At 48.4% G+C, this 26,218-nt stretch overlaps 1 protein-coding gene and 1 long non-coding RNA gene across 5 annotated transcripts in view; one reads left to right on the forward strand and one right to left on the reverse strand.

Moving 5' to 3' along the window:
* Positions 1-202: 202 nt before the first annotated feature.
* Positions 203-2,932, reverse strand: LOC120393142. The gene is made up of 3 exons (XR_005591923.1): positions 2,842-2,932; positions 1,868-1,973; positions 203-321 (listed from the first exon to the last, which is right to left on the reverse strand). It is a non-coding gene; the product is annotated as an uncharacterized LOC120393142 (long non-coding RNA).
* The window catches only part of LOC120393129 (butyrophilin subfamily 1 member A1-like), a 39,570-nt gene continuing 16,264 nt past the window's right edge, over positions 2,913-26,218 (forward strand). The window contains exons 1-10 of one of the 4 annotated variants that reach the window (XM_039517729.1): positions 3,028-3,037; positions 3,124-3,303; positions 5,098-5,445; positions 9,987-10,268; positions 15,911-16,018; positions 17,986-18,018; positions 18,108-18,140; positions 18,230-18,262; positions 21,980-21,985; positions 22,085-22,111. In XM_039517729.1, the coding sequence (XP_039373663.1) occupies positions 5,184-5,445; positions 9,987-10,268; positions 15,911-16,018; positions 17,986-18,018; positions 18,108-18,140; positions 18,230-18,262; positions 21,980-21,985; positions 22,085-22,111 (784 nt within the window). In that variant the 5' untranslated portion in view covers positions 3,028-3,037; positions 3,124-3,303; positions 5,098-5,183. Of the gene's footprint in view, positions 3,038-3,123; positions 3,304-5,097; positions 5,446-9,986; positions 10,269-15,910; positions 16,019-17,985; positions 18,019-18,107; positions 18,141-18,229; positions 18,263-21,979; positions 21,986-22,084; positions 22,112-26,218 lie in introns of all 4 variants that reach the window. The other 3 variants (XM_039517727.1, XM_039517728.1, XM_039517730.1) reach the window with 3 other exon arrangements.

The raw sequence follows: 26,218 nt of genomic DNA on the forward strand, positions 1-26,218 counted from the left end.
CATAACTGATCAATGGACCAGGTCTTTGAAAGTCAGACACCCTGGCACTATCACTACATTCCACTCACTCGCCGTCTGGCTTCTTATTTCTCCTGTTCCCCAGACCCAGCTACGATGACAGGGAAGGTTCTCTTGTTCTCCCCCGGCTCCACAGCGAGCTCCTCTCTGCCGGGCTACGTCGCTCTCTGCCTCGCTCTACAGGTTACCAGTCTGGTGTCAGGTAGAAGCTCCAGCCTCATCGCTGGGTTTGCTGCTGTTGCTATTGCTGGTCATCACCGTCCATCTCACATCACTGCCTTGTCTTGTAAACCACTGCTCAACCTGCCAATAACCAGCAACATGGAGAAATCACAGGGCACTGCTGGGTCCCCAGTAACCATGCTTAGTATCTATACACCATCTTGTCAGGCCTATATACTGCATACATCCTACTGCTTTGGCTGATTTCTGACAGCTTCTGAAACATAGAACACAGTGAGCACCACTACAGGGCTTGCAAACTATTTAAAAGGACACTACCCAATCCTATACACTCCACTGACAGACCGTATACATCACAAATCAGACTCTTCAGCCACGAAGGAGTCCTGAATCCTAGACTTGCCAGTTTAGAAGTAACTACTCACAAGTCATTCATGCTGCACTAGGCACATCTGACTGGGGCTCAGAGCTAGACCTCATCTCACAGTGAGGAGGTGAGGATATTTGCTGGCTTCTTCATTCTGTGCCCTCAGTGAAGCCCTGAGAGTGACCCACTCCACCCCAGGGCTGGCTCTATAGTTACCTGGGCATTTTGGTTCCCTACTGCTGTGGTTTTCATCCTGTTAATTTAACCAGCTCTCTCGGTCTCTCCTGATGCTGAGTCTCTGCACCAAGACCCCCATGTCCTGTGCACTTCCACAGTGACCAGTTCCCTGTCTCTTGCACTTTTCTATCTGCCTCCTTTTCCCTCTCCATTATCTGACCTCTGACTTTACCTTTAAAGCCATCACCTGCATAGCGGTGATCTGTTCTCATATCTTTACACCTTGTCAGCCTTTACACCACCCGTCCTGCAGCTAACAAGGCCCCTGTGCTGGAGCAGCACGAAAAGGCCTTAGTGTATCAGCAAACCGGGCCCTCAGTACCATTATCCCCAGGGTGTCCATGAGAACCCTGTGTGACAGATGTGGCATTCTGAGGACTATCAAATTCACCTTATGCATGTTCTATTTGTGTACCCCCTTTATCAATGGTATCTATACATGTTATATGTATTTTTGTGGGTTTGGGATTGTAATCTATGCCATGGGGGAGGGTTACCTCATCTCCTTGAGAATTTGCAAACCATGAGGGGTAATTACTTGAGGGACAGGTAACAGCTCCAGAGAATTGCCACCCCTAGGGAGAGTTGCATAAACTGGGTTAGACCAAGTCCCAGAAGCCCAAGAGAACAAAGATTTTTGGTATAAAAGCTGGATTTGAACTGACCAAAGGCCCAAGATTTTGGGCTGCAAAGTGACAGGACCTGTTAACCAAGAGGGCAAACCCTTAGAGAAAGGTTTGAAAGACTTTGGAACCTACCAGAGAGTCCCATGTGCCAGATGAGAATCCTTTGGAATAAGTGTAACGTGTTCAGACCTTTGATTGGTTTATGGTAAATTTGCTCTGTCAGGCTTTTGTCTTTAAATAATCTCACTTCTAACGCAGGGCGCTCTCTTTCTCTGTGTCTTACTGCTGAATTAATGCCACCCCTAGCCCCTCGCTGATTTAATTTCCCTTTTTCATTGTACATTTCACAGCACAATTCACAGTGACGGGACCTGACCATCCGATCACTGCCTCCCTAGTGTGCTGGCTTTTGTGAATGACAGTCTAGAGCACCTACCTCTCCCCGTTCATTGTATGGGATCCTGGGCACTGTCACGATGCTGCTGTGCTCACAACGCCGAACTCCAGCCTGCGTCACTAAACTGAAGTTCCAGAGCGAGGGGCTGAAAGAGGAGAAGAGAAAAACATGGGTCCAGATTCAGTGAATCCCTCCCAGCCCCACACAAGTCTTCAGAGCCATTGCCCTGAGGGATGGCAGGTTCTGTTACTGCTGCCATACTCCCCACGGGTGTCTGCCAGGCCAGGAGGTGCTTCACCTCCCCTAGAGCTCTGTCAGTGGGAGTCATGGAGAGGCCGTGAGTCTGCACCCTGGAGCCCTGGTCAGGCTCCCTTCCTGGACAGAGCTGGCTGCGCTGTGGGCAGAGCTGGCCCTGGTGGCTGTCCCAGTGTAGGGGAAGTTCCAGGGAGGGCTTAACACCACTGCACAGCCTGGCAGGGGCTGAATGGTTGGGTGCAGCATGAGCCTGAGTGTCTCTAACACTTTATCTAAAGCTCTTTGTCTGTCAGAGCGGTTTGGATGTTGCAGATCCCAGGGCCACAGCCGTGCCTCATGGAATTCATCCCTGACATTGCACCAACGCTGGAGACAATGAGGGTGGGTCACCGACATGCAAAATCACCACAGCCACGTAGGGAGTTCCCCAGAGAGCCCTCACCTGGGACAGGTGTGGCTGGGAGGTGGGGCCACTTTGCCCCAACAATAACTTTATATTGAATATTGAAACAACCCCTCCACTTCCAGCTCTGGCTACTGCTCCCTCAGGCCTTGTCTACATTGGTTTTGTCTCTTAACGTGTCCCTGGATTGCTGCCATTGGTTTCCACAGGTGGTAGCCATGGTGCAAGCACTAATGAAGACAAACAGCCACTGAATGTGGCATTTTAACCACCATGTCATCTAACCCTGGTCAGAGCAGGTGCAGACAACGCCGGTTTCTCTGAATCTGTTCCCTTCTGGTTCAGCACATCTGACCTCTTCTCCACTGCTCTGTGGCGCTGTCATTGCATCCCACTCACTCGCCGTCTGGCTTGTTAGTTCTCCTGTTCCCCAGACCAAGCTACGATGACAGGGAAGTTTCCCTCATTCTCCCCCGGCTCCACAGTGAGCTCCGCTCTGCCCAGCTATGTCATTCTCTGCCTCGCTCTACAGGTTCCCAGGCTGGTGTCAGGTAGGAGCTCCAGCCTCCTCGCTGGGTTTGCTGCTGCTGTTTGTCATCACCGTCCATCTCACATCACTGCCTTATCTTATAAACAGCGTCTGCTCAGCCCGCCGTCTGGTGTGTCTTGTGCTCGTTACACAACAATCAGCAACATGAGAAACCACAGGGCACAGCTGGGTCCCCAGGAACCATGGTTACTATCTATACACAATCTCGTCAGGCCTACTACACACAGGCTGCTGCTCTGACTGGTGGCTTCTAAAGCATAGCACATGGTGAGCACCATTACAGATCTCATAGACTATTTAAAGGGACACTACCCAATTCCTGTGCACTGCACTGCTGGACCGTATAAGTCACAGATCAGACTCTACAGCCACAAACAAGTCATGAATCCCTGACTCTCCAGTTATGAAGTAACAACCCACAAGTCATTCACACTGCGCTAGGGCTAAGTGCTAAATCTCATCTCAGAATGGGGATCTGAGGGTATTTGCCAGCTTCTTCATTCTGTGCTCTTGGTGCAGCTCATTTCGTGATCCACTCCACACCTGGGGCTGCCTCCACAGCTACTCGGGCTCTCTGGTTCCCCCCCTGCTGTGGTTTCCAACCTGCTAATTTAACCAGCTCTCTCTGTGTCTCCTGATGCTGAGTCTCTGCCCTGAGACCCCCCTTTCTGTGCAGTTCCAGAATGGCTGGTTCTCTGCCTCCTGCACTTTTCTATCTGCCTCCTCCCCACTCTCCATTATCTCACCTCTGACTTGCCTATAAAGCCACCACCTGCAGAGTGGTGATAATTATTTTTTTTCACATCTTTACACCTTGCAGCCCCTTACACCATCCCTACACCAGCTAGGGAGGGCCCCGCACTGGAGCAGCATGAAAAGATCTTGGTGTATCAGAGAATCAGTCCTCCCAGTATCCATTATCCCCAAAATGCCCTTGAGAAAAGTTGAGCCCTATTCAGATATAATCGGGAAATTGTATAAAGTTCACATGTGAACTCTGTGTGACAGATATTGCAGCCACATGCGGCATTTAGGGGACTATCAAATTCACTTTATGAATGTTCTGTGTATTTTTCTACCCCCATCTATAAATAGACTTCGGACTTGCATCCGAAGAAGTGGGTATTCACCCACGAAAGCTCATGCTGCAAAACGTCTGTTAGTCTATAAGATGCCACAGGATTCTTTGTTGCATCTATAAATAGTATCTATACCTGCTATGTGTAACTTTGTGGGCTCGGGATTGTAATCTACTCCACGGGGAGGGTTACCCCATCTCCAGGGTTTACACACCATGGGGAGTAATTACTTCTGGGACAGGTAACAGCTCCAGAGAAGTGCCACCTCTAGGGAGAATTGCACAGACTAGTTCAGACCAGGTCCATAGAAGCCAAAGAGAACAAAGATTTTTTGGTACAAATCCTTGAGGCCTGGGATCTTTGGCTACAAACCGACAGGACCTGTTAACCAAGTGGACAAACCCTTAGAGAAAGGTTTGAAAGACTTTGGACCCTACCAGAGTGTCCCATTTGCCAGATGAGAATCCTTTGGGACAAGTGTAACATGTTCAGACCTTCAGTTGATTTATGGTAACTTTTCTCTGTCAAGCTTTTATACTTCTATGTTCTGTGCTTTGGAAGAGCCATTTGGTTACTGGTAGCCGCTGGCACATGCTGTTCATAGCCCTGGAAGGGAAAGCAAAGCGCAGGTGCTGGTGTTTGGTCAGGCCTGCTGGGAAAACCACAGTGAATTTCAGGGAAGGTGCAAGTGTAAAACCCCAGTGTGGAGGGAGAGGGATGTGGGTCCCTGCCAAGGAAGAGGTGATGGCTGGAGGTCTGAGACCTAAGGGGACGTTCCTTGAGCAGGCCACAGAGGGAGTCAGAGGTGCAGATACCCCAAGCCTGTGACTCTCTGCACTCACAGACATGTGTAGGGCACTGCCTGGATATGGGGTGTTCACTTCTTACAAGGTGTTCTCTTACTGTGTGTCTTACTGCTGAATTAATGCCACCCCAGCTCCTCACCAGTTTAACTTCCATTTTTTATTGTACAATTTCACAGCACAATTCACAGTGGCTGGACCTGACCATCCAATCACTGCCTCCCTAGGTGGGAGGGCCGTCCTGTCCTGCCACCTCTCCCCTAGGATGAGCGCTGAGAACATGGAGGTGAGGTGGTTCCGATCCAAGTACTCGCCAGTTGTGCACCTGTACCGTGATGGGCAGGATCAGTACGGTGAGCAGATGCTGGAATATCGAGAAAGAACTGAGCTCTTGAAAGACAACATCACCACTGGGAGAATTTCCCTGAGAATACGCAATATTCAACTCTCAGACGATGGGCAGTACAAGTGTTTTTTTAAATCCAATGTGTCTTACGAAGAAGCTTTATTGGAACTGCAGGTGGCAGGTCAGTAACTTGTTCTGATACTTTGATGTCTTCAACAGGGTAATAAGTGGAGTCAGAGGGGTCATTGTGAGATGACAGCTGATTTTTCTCATTATAGTGGGGCAGTAGCTCTGCTCTGGTTAAGGTTGATTCTAGTTTGCTGTATAACACAGGCATGCACAACTCGTAAAGCGGCAAGGGCCATATTACTCCAAAGGAAACAGCTGAGGGTCGAACCCCCCCCGGCCCCGCCGACCCCAGCGCTGCCAAACCTCCCCTACCAGCTGGGATTGATCTTGGCTGGTGCCTGGCACCTACAGGGTTATAATGGTTGATGCACAGGGTTCTGTAGCCCAGAGCCTGGTATAAGAGTGGGAGAGTTGGAGAATCCCCTCCCCCGATGGTTATAGGCAGGTGGCCTGAGCCCTGAACCAGAGAGACCAGAAGGGGACAGGTGTAGCTAGTTCTGTAATGGTGACGTGAGGTTTAGGTCAGGTGCAGCAAACACCAGACTGCTGACAATCCCCATGGCAAGGAGACACCTCTGTGCACTTCTACTGACACAGCCTACAGACCTCAGCACTGAAATGTGGCAAATGTAATCCCTCTCCTCACATTGCAGTGACAGCTCTGCCAGCCTGCTCGAATAAATCCCTCCTCCAGTCACTATAGCGACTGTGAACACGGGGGAGGCAGAGGGAGCGCAGGCAGAGAGATGCTAGAATCCAAATCCGAGAAACACAACACCAGCAATGGCACCTTCTCACAGCCCTTCCTCATGCCTGTGTATTATGGCACCGCTCTCACTGAACCGTGCCCAGCGCCTGTTGCCAGCCCAGGAGGCAGAGCTAAGGTTGCAGGGCTGGGGCACTGTGAGCCGTTACTTTGTATCTCTTGGGTTTCAGACATTTACGTTTAGCCGCTCTCTGCATTTGGGAAGTCACCAGGCCCTGCCGGGCAACCGTCATTCTGCATTGACGAGTATCTGTTGGGAACTAATATGTAATTATAGAGCCCCTGTGGCCGAGATGGAGTCTGCTCTGCAGAGCGGCTCCAGCCAGGAACAGGGGCACAATGGAGCACAGCAGGGTAACTCCCTTCCAACCCAGGGCACAGGTGATGCATTAGGGAGCGTGCAGGGTCATGTGCTCACCCAGATTTGCTGCCTGGCTTGTACTGAGCATGCCTAGTAATACTGGTGAAGCCAGCTGCCCTCTCTCTGACTCCCCCCTCCCACACACACACTGTTGGCAGGCACGAGTCATCCCAGCCCCAGAGACACCTGCTCGAAATCCTCTGGGTAAGCGCACGCATGGGAATATTACAACAAATATAGGAAGGGGAAATATTTATTTACAGAGGGGCGAAGGTAGAAAAACAACTGGAGGAACATAGGGGTGGGGGTGATAAAACAGGCTGAGATCCAACACGAGGCCCCAGTGGTACCACAACATACAAGGGTAGGCACCAAGCACTACGTCTACTCAGAGTTCAGAAGTTCTGGGCAGAGTTCCAGTCCAGTAGTGAGACTTGGGTGCTCCTGATGGTCTTTGGTGCCAGTAAACTTTCCCCAGCAAACCCCTCCGGTGCCCTTTTCTGCTGCTCTCTGCAAAGCCACACAGGTGAGTCTTGCCCACATGCTCAGGGTTTAACTGATGGCCATATCTGGGGTCGGGAAGGAATTTTCCTCCAGGGCAGATTGGCAGAGGCCCTGGAGGTTTTTCGCCTTCCTCTGCAGCATGGGGCATGGGTCACTTGCTGGAGGATTCACTGCAGCTTGAGGTCTTCAAACCACAATCTGAGGACTTCAATAACTCAGACATAGGTTAGGGGTTTGTTATTGAAGCGGGTGGGTGAGATTCTGTGGCCTGTATTGTGCAGGAGGTCAGACTAGATGATTATAATGGTCCCTTCTGACCTTAAAGTCTATGAGTCTATGAGCTACAACCTCCCCACTTACCTGCCTACAGCCTCCCTCTTTATTCCCAATGCAAGGTCACAAGCCCCAGTACTCAGGGCCTCACACAGCTCTGGGTGACAGGGATACTGGGTCCAGCTCTGGTTTGTCCTTTTCAGGTGATTCCTTCCTGTCACAATGCTCCTCCTGGCTCCTGTCCTGGGGTGTCCCCAGTCAGCTGCTCTGTCCCTCCTGGGCTTTGGACAGGTTCTCAGCTGCTTCGCTTGTTGGGAGCTACAGACACACGCCCTGTCACTGTTCCTCTCTCCACCCTCCTCCCCATAGGCACCAACTCCATGGGTGCTCCAGGGCTTGAGCACCCATGGAAAAAAATTAGCGGGTGCTTAGCACCTACTGGCAGCCATCTACCCCCTTCCCCCAGCGCCTGCCATCTGCCGGTGGCCCCACTGATCAATTCCTCCCCCTCCCTCCCAGCGCCTACTGCCCAATGCCATCAGCTGTTCCATGGTGTGCAGGCGGCGCGGGGAGGGAGGGGGCGGAGTAATGGTGGGGAGTGCTCAGGGGAGGGGGCGGGGCAAGAAGAGGTGAGGTGGGGGTGGGGACTTGGGAGAAGGTGTGGGGTGGGGGTGGGTCCTGGGGTAGAGCCGGAGGTTGAGCACCCCTCACGGAGCCTGGAGGAAGCCAGTGCCCCAGGACAGGTTTTAAAGGGGCCGTGCTCTCTAAACCCCAAGCGGGGGGTACAAATATGTTTCTAAAATTAGCTTTGTAAGTGAAAGGAGTGGAAGAGTTTAGCCTTCCTGCTCATCCGTTAAGCAGTGCTCAGCTCCTTCCAATGGTTTTTATTCAACCCTTTGTCCCTGCTGCACAGTGTATGGGAGACGCATCGTCTGTGATCTTCAAAGGGAGAACCAATCCCTTGTCCCCCCTCTCCCTCCCGCTCAGGAAACTGCAGGATTATGGAGCAGCTCATCCACCATCACTAGAGAAAATGAAGTATATGCACATAAGCTAGAACAGCACTGAATGAGAGGCAGGGTTGCCTAGTGGATAGTGCAGTGGACTGCTGCCTGGTCTACACTACAGAGTTGGGTCGATGTAAGACAGCTTACGTCAACCTAGTTATGTCAGTGTCCACACGACAGCCTTCTCCTGCGGATGTAAGTGCTGTACTACAGCTCCACGAGAGGTGTAGGGCTTATGTCTGTGTAGTTAGGGAGAGGCAGTGTCCATGCAGACAGTGGGGTTACTTACATCGACTGTTGCCTGTCTTGTCAATTTCACGGTTTCATGCTGGAGTCGTAAAATTGACAAGAAAGTCCTCACAGCTTGGGCTGTCACCCGGGGCAGGAGGGGACTCCAAATAGAGCCAAGCTGCCCCCAGGCTCCCAGCTCCCCCCTCCCAGATGGGCTTGTGCCCGGTTTTCCTATCCAGAGCCAAGCTGTCGCCAGGATCCCCACTCCCTGGGGGGTGGGGGGGTGGGGCTGCTGCTCCCTAGGACCCTGCTGTGATCCGGGCTGCTGCATGGACTCTGGGCTTCCTGCTCCCTGCTGGGAGCCCGGGTGCTGCCTGAATTGGAGCCTCGGTGCAGCTGGGCTCCCAGCAGGGAGTCAAGGGCCCAGGGTGGGGGCAGCCAGACTCACAGCAGGGAGCCGAGAGTCCAGGAGACACCCAGGCTCCGAGCGTGGGGATCCTGGTGGGGAGCTGGGAACCTCAGTGCAGTCAGGCTCTGGGCAGGCAATAGGGAGCCCGTAGCCCAGGTGGCACCTGGACTCCTGCAGGGAGCAGGGAGTCTGGACAGCCGCCTGGCTCAGATCAGGGAGCCTGGGGGTCAGCTGGGTTCCCAGTGGGGAGCTGTACATGGAGCTGTGTGCGGAGCTGAGAGCCCAGGCTCTCAGCCCTCCCCTCATTGCTCCCCTTAAGAGAGTGGAAGCACTCTTGCGGAGGACGTGCACCACCGACGGACCTTAACCCTGCATTTCCTTGTTATTCAGGGTTTGTGTTTCTGTTTTGCTGAGTGTATTCCCTGGCTTTCAGAGGTACCCAGGGTAACTGGAACAGTGTGTATAGTGGGGGTGCTGAGATCCACTGAAACAAATTGTGAACACTGTATAAGATGGAAACCACTACAGCACCTCTGGAGGTACCAGTTTTCTGCTACCCACTTATGCATTCTGGAAGGGCACAAGGCACTGCCAAGGCAACCCGAACTCCCCTATAATAAGGTTTTTATTAGTGAATTAATTTAAGGCTTCTCTACACATACATGTGCACTGGTTTCAATGCATGATGCAAACCTCTGCATCGACACTTTTAAATGCATTTGGAAATGGCTTATATTGATTTATCTTGAGTCAGTTCCTTCCTGATCTCAGAGTGTCCACACAGGGATTTGCTATTGATTAACTAAATCATTTTAGCTAAATTGGAGCAAATTTGTGCATAGAAAAGCCCTGACATTAACATTAAATCTACATGCTGTACATTAAATAGGAATCTGACCAGATTAACTAGCCAGCTGCATGCGTGGACTCACATTCAATTATTAGTTTAATAGGAAATGGCTTTTGATAACGGTGTAATGAAGCTGTTTCCTCATTATTTGGCACTGTAGAATTATCACAAGTTCATTTATTTCTTCTGTAGGGTTGGGCTCTGCTCCTGTCATCTCTGTGGAGGGACATCAGGACGGAGGGATCCGAATTGTCTGTCGATCATCTGGATGGTACCCACAGCCCAAAGCTCAGTGGAGAGATCTCCAGAGGCAGCTCTTACCATCAGCCTCTGAAAAAATATCCCCAGAGGCCAATGGCCTGTTTCAAACAGAGATTGCCATTGTTATAACGGAAGAGTCCAACCAGAAAGTGTCCTGCTTTGTCAGGAACCCCCGTCTCAACCAGGAGAGAGAGTCAGTGATTTCCATTGCAGGTCAGTGCCCGTCCATGCCACACATGGGTAGACTGAGATGCTGCAGACATGTCCAGAGAGTATTTATCATTGTGTCTCCTGTTTATTGGCCTGGACCTTCAAGGTGCTGAGCACGTCTTGTAAAGTTCTGAGCAATCTCAGTTCTCTTTGGATGTATCTACACTGCAATTAGACACCCGCGGGTGGCTTGTGCCAGCTGGCTCAGGCTAAGGGCCTCAGTCTAAGGGGCTGTTAAATTCCAGTGTAGACATTTGGGCTGGGGCTGGAGTCCAGGCTTCAGACCCCTGTGAGGTGGGAAGGTCCCAAAGCTTGGGCTTCAGCTTGAGCCCAAATATCTACACTGCAGTTAAACAGCCCCTTGGCCTGAACCCCATGAGCCTGCGTCAGTTGGCAGGGGCCAGTAGAGGGTGCTAATTACAGTGTAGACGTGCCCTTTGACTCCAGTAGGAGCTGAGGGTGTTTAGCACCTGCAGGCGGGGATGTCATTGGCAAGACTGTCATAACAGCTCAGTACCCAGCAATCATCATTCTTCTCGTTGGGGCTGGAGGAGGGAATTCTCCTTTGTTCTTGTGGTATAGAGAGGACTGTGTTGGAATTGCAAGCTATTGCTTTAAGAGAGGGGGGATTAAAGGGCTCTGTAGGAAAGTGTGTGAGCAGAATCAGGGCTTGTCTACAGGAACAGTTAGTTCACGGGGAGCTGGGGTGTAAATCTGTCTCACACTGGCCTGCTGGCCACTCTCTGTATGTGTGGACCCTGCTACATGCACTAATAATTCCATAGTGCGCTTTGATCTACTCTCCTTTGAAACAGGAACAGAGCAACGTGCACCAAGAAACGTTCAGTGCATGCCAGCAGGGTCCATATGGATAGTTAGTGGCAGCAGGCTAGTGTGAGGTGGATTTACATCCCAGCCTGCTGTTCACAAACTGTTCCTATAGATGAGCCAACATAAAGCAAGGTGGGGTGAGTTGTGCCCACTGCCTTGGGGAGCAGTGTTAGGATATAGATATTCAGGCCTGTCTGCAAAGGCCTATACTTTAAGAATGTAGGTGTATTCTTATCACTTAGCTAGTTATAGAGGTATAAAAGAAAGAATCAAAGATCAGTGTCTGTGGAATGGCCTTCTCTTACTGTGACAGGCTAAGGCCTTCAGCTAAGATGTAGTTAGGCAGCCATGAGCTGGGAAGTGTATGGTCACATCCTCACATTCCAAACTAGTCACATTGAAATAAGGTGCTATTGGGCTATTAGGAATACAATCCTGCCCTGGTATTCCTGTCACCTCCAGAGAAAGGGAAGAGCCTAGAAGCTGTAAAAGGAAACTTGGTTTGATAGCATCCTGTCTGGCAAGAACTCACTTATCAATAGACACAGCTGGAAAACCCTTATGTCTGTATAGATGTAGTTGTGAAATCCTCGCTTCTGTATTGTTTTGTATGTTTATTTGCACGGTCTTAGTCTGGTTCTGTGATTGCTTCTGTCTGCTATATAATTAATTTTGTTGGGTGTAAACCAATGAAGGTGGTGGAATATAATTGGTTAAATAACCATGTTACAATATGTTAGGATTTGTTAGTTAATTTTCAGTAAAATGATTGGTTAAGGTATAGCTAAGCAAAAGTCAGGTTTTACTATATAGTTTGCAGTTTATCAGAAAGTGGGGTGGGGTGGGGGGAATGGGAACACGGACTGGGGATGGGGGAATTAAAATCATGTCTTGCTAAAGGGGAAAATGGGAACAGGGGATGGGAACAGGAACAGGGACACAGGCAAGGCTCTGTGGTGTCAGAGCTGGGAAGGGGGACATTAAGGAAGGAAACTGGACTCATGCTTGCTGGACGTTCACCCCAATAAACATCAAATTGTTTGTGCCTTTGGACTTTGGGTATTGTTGCTCTCTGTTCATGCGAGAAGGACCAGGGAAGTGAGACGGTGAAGGAATAACCCCCCTAACAAGCAGCTCTCCCCCCACCCTCTGGTTTGGGTTCTTGTGCGTTGAGGTTCTGGATTCTAAGACATAAAGTCGTGTTATGCTGCAACCTTCCAGCAGGAGTATTTATGTTTGTGTCTAACTTCTGTGTGTGCTGTGACCATCACAGTTCTCAGTGGGGGTGGCGGAGGGAATTTGCCTTTGTTCTCAGTGAGAGCTGCAGGGTACTGAGTATTTATGGAAATCTGGCTAATGAAGTCATTTTTCCTGACTAGCACAAGAGCCCCGGTTATGCTTTGCTTAGGTGACATCTGAAAACCCCACATGAATGTGAGAGCTGCACGACGGGCCCTGTCCTGCAGTTCAGACTCTGACAAAACTCCCATTGGCTTAAATGAGAGTTTTGCCAGAGTCAGACCCTGAGGATCAGGTTGTAACTTGTATTTAATTGCACAGAAGGCAGCAAATGCAGAGCTCCATGGCTAGCATAATTCTGATCTCCCCGGTGAATGTCCATTATAGTTTTTCACTTTACAGTCACACAATGGGCCTGATCCTGCTTTTCTGCATAACCAAGTTGGTGTTGGGAGCATTGGGAATGCTGGCAACAAAGGATCAGGTCCAAAATATTCAGAAACAAAATAATATGTAAGAGCAGCTTAATTTTTAGAAAAAAGGTTAATGTTTTATGTATTATCTATCAAATAACTTTGTTAATACAGAATGAATATTTAATCACTGTAATAATAAGAATATGGCATTTGTAAAGTACTATTAATCTGACATTTCAAAGTGCTGCACATGCTTGGTATGCTCAGAATGACATGATTGTTATAGAATCGTAGGACTGGAAGGGACCTCGAGAGATCATCTAGTCCAGTCCCCCGCACTCATGGCAGGATTAAGTATTATCTACATCATCCCTGGCAGTGTTTATCCAACCTGCTCTTAAAAATCTCCAACGATGGAGGTTCCACAACCTCCCTAAGCAATTTATTCCACTGCTTAACCACCCTGACAGTTAGGACATTTTATCTAATGTTCAACCTAAACTGCCCTTGCTGCAATTTAAGCCCATTGCTTCTTGTCCTATCCTCAGAGGTTAAGAAGAACAATTTTTCTTCATCCTCCTTGTAACAACCTTTTATGTGTACTTGAAAACTGTTATCATGTCCCCTCTCAGTCTTCTCTTCTCCAAACTAAACAAACCCAGTTCTTTCAATCTTCCCTCATGGGTCGTTTTCTAAACCTTTAATCATTTTTGTTGCTCTTCTCTTGACTTTCTCCAGTTTCTCTACATTGTTCCTGAAATGTGGCACCCAGAACTGGACACAATACTCCAGATGAGGCCGTATCAGTGCAGAGTAGAGCAGAAGAATTACTTCTCATGACTTGCTTACAATATGCCTGCTAATACATCCCAGAATTATGTTCACTTTTTTTGCAACAGTGTTACACTGTTGACTCATGTTGAACTTGTGATCCACTATGACCCCCAGATCCCTTTCTGCATTACTGCTTCCTAGACAGTCATTTCCCATTTTGTATGTGTGCAACTGACTGTTCCTTCCTAAATGGAGTACTTTGCATTTGTTCTTATTGAATTTCATCCAGTTTACTTCAGACCATTTCTTCAGTTTGCCCAGATCATTTTTGAATTTTAATCTTATTCTGCAAACTACTTGCAACCCCTCCCAGCTTGGTATCATCTGCAAACTGGATATGTGTTCTCTCTATACCATTATCTAAATCATTGATGAAGATATGGAACAGAATCAGACCCAGAACTGATCCCTGCGGAACCCCACTTGATATGCCCTTCCAGCTTGACTGTGAACCACTAACTACTCTTTGGGAACGGTTTTCCAACCAGTTATACACCCACCTCATAGTAGCTCCATCTAGGTTGTATTTCCCTAGTTTGTTTATGAGAAGGTCATACAAGACAGTATCAGAAGCCTCACTAAAGTCAAGATATACCAGGTTGGCCACTTCCCCCCTATTCACAAGGCTTGTAACCCTGTCAAAGAAAGCTATCAGGCTGGTTTGACACAATTTCTTTTTGACAAATCCATGCTGACTGGCACTTATCCCCTTATTATCTATAGTTAATAAATCTGTTTGTTTATTCTACCTGAAGCCGTGTGTTTGAAACATGTCAGAGACTCCCCTTGGGATAACAAGCCCGGTACATATCAATTTCTTTGTTAAATTGATGAACTCGTATATGCTTGCAGCATCCAGTGGGCATAACTGGACACTGCAAGATGGAGGTTCCTAGGGTTGTGTATGGGACTGGAGATATTGGCTAGGGTCATTCGGTTGCAAGTAGCTGGGAGCAGCTTACATGCCAGAGGCCGTGCCTGAACAGTCCAGGAGTGGGGGTTCTCACAGCAGAGCAGGGTAAGGCTGGCTCCCAGAGTCAAGGATTGGAGCGACCTAGCAGATCACCTGTCCAGATAACATCAGAGGGGAAGGTCACAACAAGTACTGAAGTGCAATCTCTTTATCATGAAAGTTGAACTTACAAATGTAGAATTATGTACAAAAAAACTGCATTAAAAATAAAACAATGTAAAACTTTAGAGTCTACAAGTCTGCTCAGTCCTATTTCGTGTCCACTCAGACACACAAGTTTGTTTACATTTGCAGGAAATAATGCTGCCTGATTCTTATTTACAGTGTCACCTGAAAGTGAGAACAGCCGTTCACATAGCACTATTGTAGCCAGCATCACAAAATATTTACATGCCAGATGCGCTAAAGATTCATAAAATAGCAGAGTCCTATGGCAACTTATAGACTAACAGACATTTTGGAGCATGAGCTTTCGTGGGTGAATACCCACCTCATCTTCGTGCTTCAGCCACCATTCCAGAGGACATGCGTCCATGCTGATGACGTGTTCTGCTCGATAACTATCCAAAGCAGCATGGACCAGCACATGCTCATTTTCATCATCTGAGTCAGATGCCACCAGCAGAAGGTTGATTTTCCTTTTTGGTGGTTCAGGTTCAGTAGTTTCCACATCGGAGTGTTGCTCTTTTAAGACATCTGAAAGCATGCTCCACACCTTGTCCCTCTCAGAGTTTGGAAGGCACTTCAGATTCTTAAACCTTGGGTCAAGTGCTGTAGCTGTCTTTAGAAATCTCACATTGGTACCTTCTTTGTGCTTTGTCAAATCTGCAGGGAAAGTGTTCTTAAAGTGAACAACATGTGCTGTACACTTTGTATTCTGTGTTGTAATTGAAAATGTAGAAGAACACCCACAAATATTTAATAAATTTCAGTTGGTATTCTATTGTTTAGCAGTAGATTAAAATTGCGATTAATTGTGATTAATTTTTGAGTTAATTGTGTGAGTTAGCTATGATTAATCAACAGCCCTAATATTTATATTTTACCTCTATATCCTAAATATATCTGATACATTTCAGCATTGGCTACAGGAGGATTGCTGTAGCATAGCGGAGCTCCACCCTATTCCCTCCCTACCCCCGACATGCCCCCTCCAATTAATTAACCACATTCAGTAACCAGGCTAAAGCCTGGACTTTCATTGGCTTAATAATAAAGCACAGAGGAGCCACATCTCACTGTGTATTTCCCTGTGAGACTCTTTTAACTCTTTACAGTGTCACCAAAGTCACAGTGTCCTGCCTTCATTTTGCTTGTGTTTGCTCCCAAGTCAATGGCACTTTCTCTTGCAGAGCTGTTTTTCCCACGAGTCAATCCTTGGATGGTGGCTCTGGGGGTGATCCTGGCTGTTCTCCTTCCTCTGGCCGGTTACTGCTTCTGGAGGCAACACAGAGCGAAAGGTGAAGTAACAAGAGGGGGGAATTTGGTGAGAGAGAGAGAAATTGATTGATTGACTGATTGCAAAACAAAAGTAGAGATACTAGGGTTGCCAACTCTTACTGAACCTATTCCAGGAGATATTTTTCCAACATGACATAATGTCATTTTCTTAAAATATCCTATTAAAATCTCCTGGATTGCTTTCAATAGTCACTAGGAGATGGATTCTGATTCCGGGAGACTCCAGGCCAATCCTGGATGGTTGGCAACCCTAGGAGATACAGAGATTCAATGTTCGGAGGATGTGTCAGGCAGTGGGAGCTGGGCTGAGGGTGAAGAGGGAGCTGAAAAAATTATGACATTGACTGAACTGAGAAGTGTCAAGAGGTTTCATTCCTTCAGATCTCACTCAAGGATCCCAATTGAATGTGATTCTGAACTGTTCCACAGGGATCAGCCTGGCACAGATTGAAACACCATGTGGGGCTCAGTGAGCTGGGCTTGGAGCGCTGACATATATAACTTGGCTCTTTGCAGGAGAAAACAGAAAGCAAAGGAGTGTGGGGGAGTTAGGGCCAATTCTGCCCCCCAGTCGGTGCTTGCACCCCACCCATCTAGCTGAGTAGGAGCTGCAGAAGGGCAAAGCAGTGGCTGTGAAAATGGACAGGTTAGCAGTTATCTTAGCTACACTAAGGTTTGTTCAGCCTGAGATCCTGCTGACCTGAGCATCCAGCTAAACAAAGGCACCTTCACCCCATTCTTCCCCCAGCCCCCACCTACCGAGACCCTAGGATGGGGGGTCGGCAACCTTTCAGAAGTGCTGTGCCGAGTCTTCATTTATTCACTCTGATTTAAGGTTTCACATGCCAGTCATACATTTTAACGTTTTTAGAAGGTCTCTTTCTATAAGTCTATAATATATAACTAAACTATTGTTGTATGTAGAGTAAATAAGGTTTTTAAAATGTTTAAGAAGCTTCATTTAAAAATAAATTCAAATGCAGAGCCCCCGGACTGGTGGCCAGCACCTGGGCAGTGTGAGTGCCACTGAAAATCAGTTTGCGTGCCGCCTTCGGCACACGTGCCATAGGTTGCCTACCCCTGCCCTAGGAGGAGCTGTTACCACTTATCATTAGGACCAGGGGCAAGTACCACCTACAAGGCCAGGAATTGGCCTAGCCAACCAAACCCCATCTTTTATCCAGCCCAGGTCAGTGCCCCATTCCCATCGCTCACTTCCCTCCCCCATCCCCACAGGCAGGAGCTGGGAAGAGCTGGGGCCGTTCAGGGGATGTGCACAGAGGGGAGCAGCCAGATCTGACAGGAGTGTGACAGGGCCCAGGCAGCAGGGATGGGCAGCCCCTAGAGGTGATGGTCAGTGAGGCCCAGGCAGCAGGGATGCTGAGTGCAGGGATGATGAGACAGAGCTGTCTGAGTGTCCTGTTTGTCCATCTGTCTGCCTCGCTTTCATAATTACAGAAAACTTACATGAATAGCGGGAACCGCACCATAAACACGATAGTGTGAAATCTCACCTCTCGCCCTTTTCTCTCGCTAGATACCCTACAACCGGATATGGAGAGCAGGAAAGGTCAATGTCTGGGCCCATTACATTGACTGACAGTAGCGTTATCCCATAAACACGACAGGGTGAAATCTCGCCATTATTAATTAACTGTTGGAACAATTTCCCAAGGGTTGTGGTGGATTCTCCAGCACTGGAAGCTTTTAAATCAAGATTGGATGGTTTTTTTTCTAAAAGATCCTCTCCAGGAATTGTTGTGGGGAAGCCCGCGGGTTTGTGTTACAGAGGGGTCAGACTAGGTGATCACAAGGGTCCCTTCTGGCCTTGGAATCTGTGAATGGATGACCTCTCGCCCTGTTCTCTCTCTAGAGACCCTGCTGTCTGAGCCAGTTACATTAACTGATATTATCCCCACAAACACGACAGGGGGAAGTCTCATGTCTCTCCCTTTTCTCCCTCTAGAGATCCTGCGATCTGAGATGGAGAGGCAGACAGGTCAGTGTCTGGAACAGTTACATTAGCTGTGGGGTTACCGTTATAACACAACAGGGGGAATCTCACGTCTCTCCCTTTTCTCCCTCTAGAGGCTCTGCGATCTGAGATGGAGAGACAGACAGGTCAGTGTCTGGAACAGTTACATTAGCTGTGGGGTTACCGTTATAACACAACAGGGGGAATCTCACGTCTCTCCCTTTTCTCCCTCTAGAGGCTCTGCGATCTGAGATGAAGAGACAGACAGGTCAGTGTCAGGGACCAATGGGATGGGTTGAAGTTTTCAATACATTTCAGTAGAGTTAGCTCACTTGAGCCAACTTAACTCTATTGAAAGCCACTTTTAATGCAGTGGAGTCTCAGTTTAACACTTTTAGCTCAAGTTTAGCAGGTGGAGTTACAGCCTGTTTTAATGGGTGATGGGGAACATCTCCCTGTCGGCACCAGAGCCCAAGCAGGGAGCTCAGGGGCTGCTGTGCTGACACAGATGGGCTCTGAAGGGGAAAGGACCATTTGTCCTAATAAACCCCACGGGAATTACAGAAATGGAACCTTGAGCCCAGAGTCATGAATACACCAGCCCAGCTTGGTCAGCCTCATTGATGGAGACTGTGGGCACATCTACTGTGCAAAAACCCACCTGTGGCTGCGAGTCTTGGAGCCTGGGTCAACTAACTGGGGCTCGCGCTACAGGGTTAATATTAGCAATGTGACATTCCTGCTCAGGCCGGAGCCCAGGCTCTGAGACCCTCTCCCCTTGCCGGGTTTCAGAGCCCAGATGCCAGCCTGAGTGGGAATGTCTATACTGCTCTTTTTCAGCCCCATAAGCCTGAGACAGTTGACCCAGGTTCTGAGACCCACTGCTGAGGGTTTTTTTGCAGAGTAGACGAACCCAGAGAGACTTGTCCAGTATTTAACAGGATCCTCAGATGGGATTCCCCTGTGTTCTGGCCCTTCCATACCCTTGTAATGTGGGAGGGGGCAGGATTTCACCCTCAGCTCCACCCTGCAGCGACTCCATGCAGTAACCATACAGGTCTGACCAATGCAGAGCATTCTTTGAGGTTCTACATTAAATAAAACTGATTTTTAAAGGCACACAATGTTTTCCAATTTTCTCTTCATGTTGTTACTACAGGGCAGAGTTAAGGCTGTTTAGGTGCCTTAGCTGCATTTCTAGAGACCAGCATGTTTGGATTTTTTAAATTTAACATTAGTTCTGTATTTCCTGGGTGTATAACACTTTAGGGATAATTACAAGATCCCTGTAATGTGTGTTACCCTTAAGTTACAAGTACGCATCCTCTCAATCTTAACTCTATATTAAGAACAGGAGTACTTGTGGCACCTTAGAGACTAACAAATTTATTTGAGCATAAGGTTTCATGGGCTACAGCCCACTTCTTCGGATGCATAGACTGGAACATATATTGAGGAGATATAACTTTAGATAATGTTTCTTTTCATATACACATACAGAGAGCATGAAAAGGTGGGAGTTGTCCTACCAACTCTGAGAGGCCAATTAAGTAAGAGAAAAAAACTTTTGAAGTGATAATCAAGATAGCCCAGTACAGACAGTTTGATAAGAAGTGTGAGAATACTTACTTGTATTCTTCTTATCAAATGGGGGATGAAGAGGAATAGGTGGGTGGGGGGTTGCAGGGATCAGTGTGGGAGGGACATAGAGTCGTGACGTGAAGCCAGGAAGCCCATGTTGATATGTGCAGTATCTGAGGTGTATAACAAGTAAATGTAACAGCTGGGGCAGGACAGATTTAGGGTTGCCAGGCATCTGGTTTTTGATGAGAACACCTGGTTGAAAAGGGACCCTGGCAGCTCTGGTCAGTACTGCCGACTGGGCCGTTAAAAGTCTGGTCAGCAGTGCAGTGGGGATCCTGGGCCAAGGCAGACTCCCGGAAGTGAACACCAGGTCCCTGAGGCGCTTAGGTACATGGACAGCCAGGGAAGCTCCATGCGCTGCCCACACTCCAAGTGCCGGCTCTGCAGCTCCCATTGGCTGGGAATTGTGACCATTGGGAGCTGCAGGGGCAGCAGCTGGGGCCACGAGAGTAGTGCACAAAGCGTCCCTGGCCACCCATGCACCTAGGTGCCTCAGGGACATAGTGACCGCTTCCGAGAGCTGTGGTAAGCGCCTCCAGGACCCCGCACCCCTCCCATACCCCAACCCTCTGCCCCAGCCTGGAGTCCCCTCCCACACCCAAACTACCTCCTGGAGCCTGCAACCTGCACCCCCTACACTCCAAGCCCCTGCCCCAGCCCTGAGCCCCCTCTTGCACCCCAAGACCCTCATCTCTGGCCCCACCCCAGAGCCCACACCCGCAGCTGGAGCACACACCCCTCCCACAACCCAGCCTCCTGCTAAAGCTCGGAGCCCCTCCTGCACCTCAATCCCCTCATCCCCAGCCACACCCCAGAGGCTGCACCCCTAGCCAGAGCCCTCACTCGCCCCACACCTCAATCCCCTGCCTCAGCCTGAAGCCCTCTCCTGCACCCTGGATCCCTCATTTCTGGCCCCACCTGCAGCCTGAACCTGTGCCCCAGCCTAGAGCTCTCTCCCCTACCCAAGACAACTCATCCCTAGCCCCAACCACAGCCCTCAGCACCCTTCTGCACCCCAAGCCCCTGCCCTAGCCCTGGGAAAGTGAGTGAGGGTGGGGGGACAACCAGCAATGGAGAGAGGGGTGTGGGGAGCAGGGCCCTGTGGAAGGGGCGGGGCCTCAGGAAAGAGGTGTTGGGTTTTGTTCAGTTAGAAAGTTGGCAACCCTAGACAGGTTGGGTCCCTGCCTCCATAAGAAGCCGGCTCCTGTGCTGTGCTCTGCTTAGCGTCTTATGGACAAATCTTGCAAAACATTTATATCACCAGTGAGGAAGCTGTCGCTGATAGCTTGACTATTGTGCATTAAATTTTGAGACTCAACGTTAACTCACAATGTCTTTTACTTTCCGGCGGAATACGAGGCAGTGAAAGGGATGTGTGTTTTTACTAGTTTTGATTACGCTTTAAATTGGAAAAGGAACACTCAGAACTGTGTGTACAAAGAAATGTTAGTGTAAAAAATTAATGTGTTACTGTTACAAGTAACGTACACAACAAGAGGAAATCCAGATATTATCCAGACCTAATGGATGGGAAAATTGTGGTATTGAAATATGAATATTAACAGTTTTATTTTTCACAACATCAACGCTTGGAAATACTCTTAAACACAAACTAACAAACTTACTTCATTCCCTGACACTACAGACACCCTGTAACAAGAACAATAATTATTTATACTAATAGGGCCCAGCAGTGTGAGTGCTCCACCGACAAGCTCCCATGCCCATTGGTTTGCTTGGAGCAGGATTGGGCCCCCTGAGTCCTGTTGGCTTCCATACACATCAGCTGTAGGATCAAGCCCATGGGTCAGGGGGAGGAGATAGCTCACTGGTTTGAGCATTGGTCTGCTAAACCCAGGGTTGTGAGTTCAGTCCTTGAGGGGGCCATTTGGGGATACTGGGGTAAAAATCTGGGAATTGGTCCTTTCCAACCCCAATATTCTATGATTCCCTCTGCCATAGGATTTCTCTAATATGCAGGGCCTGGTTCCTGTCAGTCTGCACCACCCCAGCACACAGTGATCAGAGCAGAGGAGAGAACTGAACCCTTTATCACTATGGGCCCCATTCTGCCACCCTGACTCACATGAGTGATCCTCACAGGTGCAGTCCCATTGATTTTTGTGGGGAGGATTTGCAGGGTCAGGTACAATAAAGCACAAGCCCTAACTACTGATCAGGAGCCTAATCCTGGTGTCCTTACTCAGGCAAAATTCCCACTGAAGCCAATGTAATTTGGGTTTAGAACTGGGCATTTATGTAGTTGAGAATCTCTCCTATTGATTCATTTATGTTCTTTTTTCCCTTTTCTCCTCTCTCATTCCCACGGACCCTCTGGCAGAACTGGGTAAGCTCCGTTTCTGGTTTGTGGAGTTTGTTTTTCACGGTGTCTGACTTGTCAAGTCTGTATTTCCATTCTGTAAATTCTCATGTCTCATTATTTCAGGACTCATCAGAGCCCGAAGCTACGCAGGTAACTAACTCCGATACTGCCACAGTCACTCTCAGTTCCATTTCCATTTCCCTGGGATATTCGGTCCCTGCTCAGTCCTCTTACAGGTCTCACAATAACTAAGGGGTCGGGCAAAATGTCATTGTCCCTGTGAAAGTCTGAGGGTTTGGTTAGTCACATCCCCGCTAGGGTACCTGCTGGGGGTGGGAGGGATCTGGTGCAAGCAGACAACTGTTTTCCTGCTCTCTGTTGCTATGATATAGCCTCCAGTCAATGAATTGTTTATTTCACTGCTGACCATTTTTGGCAGAAACATCCAGTTGATGAGCTTATCCAGCCCTGTTGGATGCAGTGGCAGAGCGTGGGTGGAGGGCAGAGGGGCAGCTGGTGGCTCTAGAAGGGTTGCTGGGGTGAGGAACAAGGAATTTACAAATCTTCTCCTCACACTTAGGACTTGTCAGCATTGGGAATTCCTGGGGAAGAGCTCAGGGTAGCTAGTGTGGAATATTCTGCACTCAGATTCCTCCAATGTGGATTAACACAAACGAGACAAGGACACTCTTGGTATGGAATCAGAGTGTTCGCACAGGCAGCCAGTGCTGACTAGCTGTTCTGCACTAGCTACTCAGGGCTTTTCCCCATGTAGAAAAGCCCTTAAAGTTACTCCCAGGGGAAAGAGGAGAAGCATCCCCTCCAGTCCCCTCCCGGGGACCACAAGCCCTGACAACCCTCTGCCGTGGCAAAGCTGTGCCTAGTCCTGCTGGTTCCTAGGTCAGCACTTTACCCACAAGAGCATCCATTCACTACCCCGATAACAGACAGGACACTGGACTGGATGTGGAGGGGCAGTGACAGGGGAGGGCTTGGGGAGCAGAGCCCTGTAATGCCAGGGAACTGTCACAGAGCGTGGATTTAATGTGCTACCATAGGACATGGACCTTGCACATATGCACTGTGCTAGTGCCCAGTGCCTGGGTGAGTCAGTGTGAATTAAACCGGCACAGGAGTGGGATCTGTGCTGGGAAGTCAGGTGAGAGCAGGTGGTTCTGAGGAAGGAAGGAGGAGGTGGCGGTTGGATGATCCTCAGCAGCAGGGAATTTATTCCCTTATCCCACCAGCTCCCACTATGCCTGGAACAAAGAGAGAAAGTAGGTGAGTGGGGTTGGTAGTCGGGAAGCAGCAGGAGGTGTCGGGTGAGGGGTGGGCAGGGCAGATCCTGGGGGTGGGGACAAGGAGTGGAGCCAGTGAAGGGGATGGCAGTGGGTGTGAGGGGGCTGTGACAAGTTTGGTCACAGAGATCCCTTGGGAATGTCACCTGATGTGCTGAAATTATCTCTGAGCCCATTTTCCCTGCCAGCTTGGGACTGCAGAACCCTGCCTTGTTGAGCCAGACACACTAGCCTGCTGCAACACAGAGCCAGGGTCTGGGCCACGCCCCAAAGCTGCAGACTTTAACTAAAAACAGCTCAGCGTCTGTCTCCAGCACCCAGACACCAAGCTCCCAATGGGATCCAAACCCCAAATAAATCTGTTTTACTCTGTATGAAGCTTATAGGGGGTAAATTCATAAATTGTTCGCCCCCCTATAACATTGATAGAGAGATATGCACAGCTGTTTGCTCCCCCAGATATTAATCACTTACTCTGGGTTTATTAATACACAAAAGTGATTTTCTGAAGTATAAAAAGTAGGATTTAAGTGGTTTCAAGTAATAACAGACAGAACAAAGTAAGTCACAAAACAAAATAAAACAAAACACACAAGCCTAAGCCTAATACATTAAGAAACTGATTACAGGTAATATCTCACCCTCAACGATGTTCCGATAAGCTTCTTTTGCAGACTAAACTCCTTCCTAGTCTGGGTGCAGTTCTTTCCCTGGTACAGTTTTTGTTAGGTCCAGCAGTCATCTCAGGTGGTTAGCAGGGGTTTTCTCATGACTGGCAGCCTCCTTTGTCCTGCTCCACCCCCTTTTATAGCTTTGTCACAAAGTGGGAATCTTTTGTCTCTCTGGGTCCTCACCCCTCCTTCTAAATGGAAAAGTACCAGATTTAAGATGGATTTCCTTATGAGGTGACATGGTCACGTGTCACTGTAAAACCCCTAGTCTCCATTCCCCATGGACTGACTCACACATACACAGGAAGACTTTGAAGTAACTAAGGCCATTTACAACTAATTGTTTCTGGAGCACCCTTAATGGCCTCCACTTAATATGGTTACATCAGTGATACAAGTTTATATTTGAGGGTATGGCTACACTTGCAGCTGTACAGCGGAGGGAGTTCATAGAATCATAGAATCATAGAATTCAAGATCAGAAGGGACCATTATGATCATCTAGTATGACCTCCTGCAAGATGCAGGCCACATAAGCCGATCCACCCACTCCTTAAGCAAGTGACCCCTGCCCCATGCTTCGGAGGAAGGCGAAAAACCTCCAGGGCCACTGCCAATCTACCCTGGAGGAAAATTCCTTCCCGACCCCAAATATGGCGGTCAGCTGAACCCCGAGCATGCGGGCAAGACTCTCCAGCTATACCCTCTGGAAAAAGGCTAACAATATCCTATCATTGACCCATTGTACTAATTACCAGTGTGGCACTTAATTGACCTATTGACTAAGCCCGTTATCCTATCATACCATCTCCTCCATAAACTTATCCAGCTTAATCTTAAAGTCATGGAGGTCCTTCGCCCCCACTGTTTCCCTCGGTAGGCTGTTCCAGAATTGCACTCCCCTGATGGTTAGAAACCTTCGTCTAATTTCAAGCCTAAATTTCCTGACTGACAATTTGTATCCGTTTGTCCTCGTGTCCACATTAGCACTGAGCTGAAATAATTCCTCTCCTTCCCTGGTATTTATCCCTCTGATATATTTAAAGAGTGCAATCATATCTCCTCTTATCCTTCTTTTGGTTAAGGACAACAAACCGAGCTCCTCAAGTCTCCTTTCATACGACAGGCTTTCCATTCCTCGGATCATTCTAGTGGCCCTTCTTTGTACATGTTCCAGTTTGAGTTCATCCTTCTTAAACATGGGAGACCAAAACTGCACACAATACTCCAAATGAGGTCTCACCAACGCCTTATATAACGGGACTAGCACCTCCTTATCTCTACTAGAAATACCTCGACTAATGCATCCCAAGACCGCATTAGCTTTTTTAACGGCCACATCACATTGCCTACTCATAGTCATCCTACAATCAACCAGGACTCCTAGGTCCTTCTCCTCCTCCATTACTTCCAACTGGTGCGTCCCCAGCTTATAACTAAAGTTCTTGTTAGTCATCCCTAAATGCATAACCTTACACTACTCACTACTGAATTTCATCCTGTTACTAATACTCCAGTTTAAAAGGTCATCCAAATCTCCCTGAAGGATATCCCGATCCTTTTCCGAATTGGCAATACCTCCCAACTTCGTGTCATCCGCAAACTTTATCAGCCCACTCCTACTTTTGGTTCCGAGGTCAGCGATAAATAGATTAAATAAAATCGGACCCAAAACCGAACCTTGAGGAACTCCACTGGTAACCCCCCGCCAACCCGACAGTTCACCCTTCAATATGACCCTCTGCAGTCTCCCCTTTAACCAGCTCCTTATCCATCTCTGGATTTTCATTTCGATCCCCATCTTTTCCAATTTAACCAGTAATTCCTCATGCACCTTACTGAAATCAAGATATATTAGATCCACCGCATTTCCCTTGTCTAAAAAATCTGTTACTTTCTCAAAGAAGGAGATCAGGTTGGTTTGGCATGATCTACCTTTCGTAAAACCATGCTGTAATTTGTCCCAGTTGCCATCGGCCTCAAGGTCCGTAACCACTCTCTCCTTTAAAAATTTTTCCATGACTTTGCATACTACAGATGTTAAACTAACAGGCCTGTAGTTACCCGGGTCACTTTTTTTCCCCTTCTTGAATATAGGAACTATATTAGCTAATCTCCAGTCCAATGGTACAACCCCCGAGTTTAGAGATTTATTAAAAATCATCGCTAACGGGCTTGCAATTTCACTCGCCAATTCCCTTAATATTCTAGGATGAAGATTATCCGGGCCCCCCGATTTACTTCCGTTTAGCTGTTCAAGTTTGGCTTCCACCTCAGATACCGTAATG

Source organism: Mauremys reevesii, unplaced genomic scaffold (assembly GCF_016161935.1).
Source record: "Mauremys reevesii isolate NIE-2019 unplaced genomic scaffold, ASM1616193v1 Contig15, whole genome shotgun sequence".
Lineage (NCBI taxonomy): Eukaryota > Metazoa > Chordata > Testudines > Geoemydidae > Mauremys > Mauremys reevesii.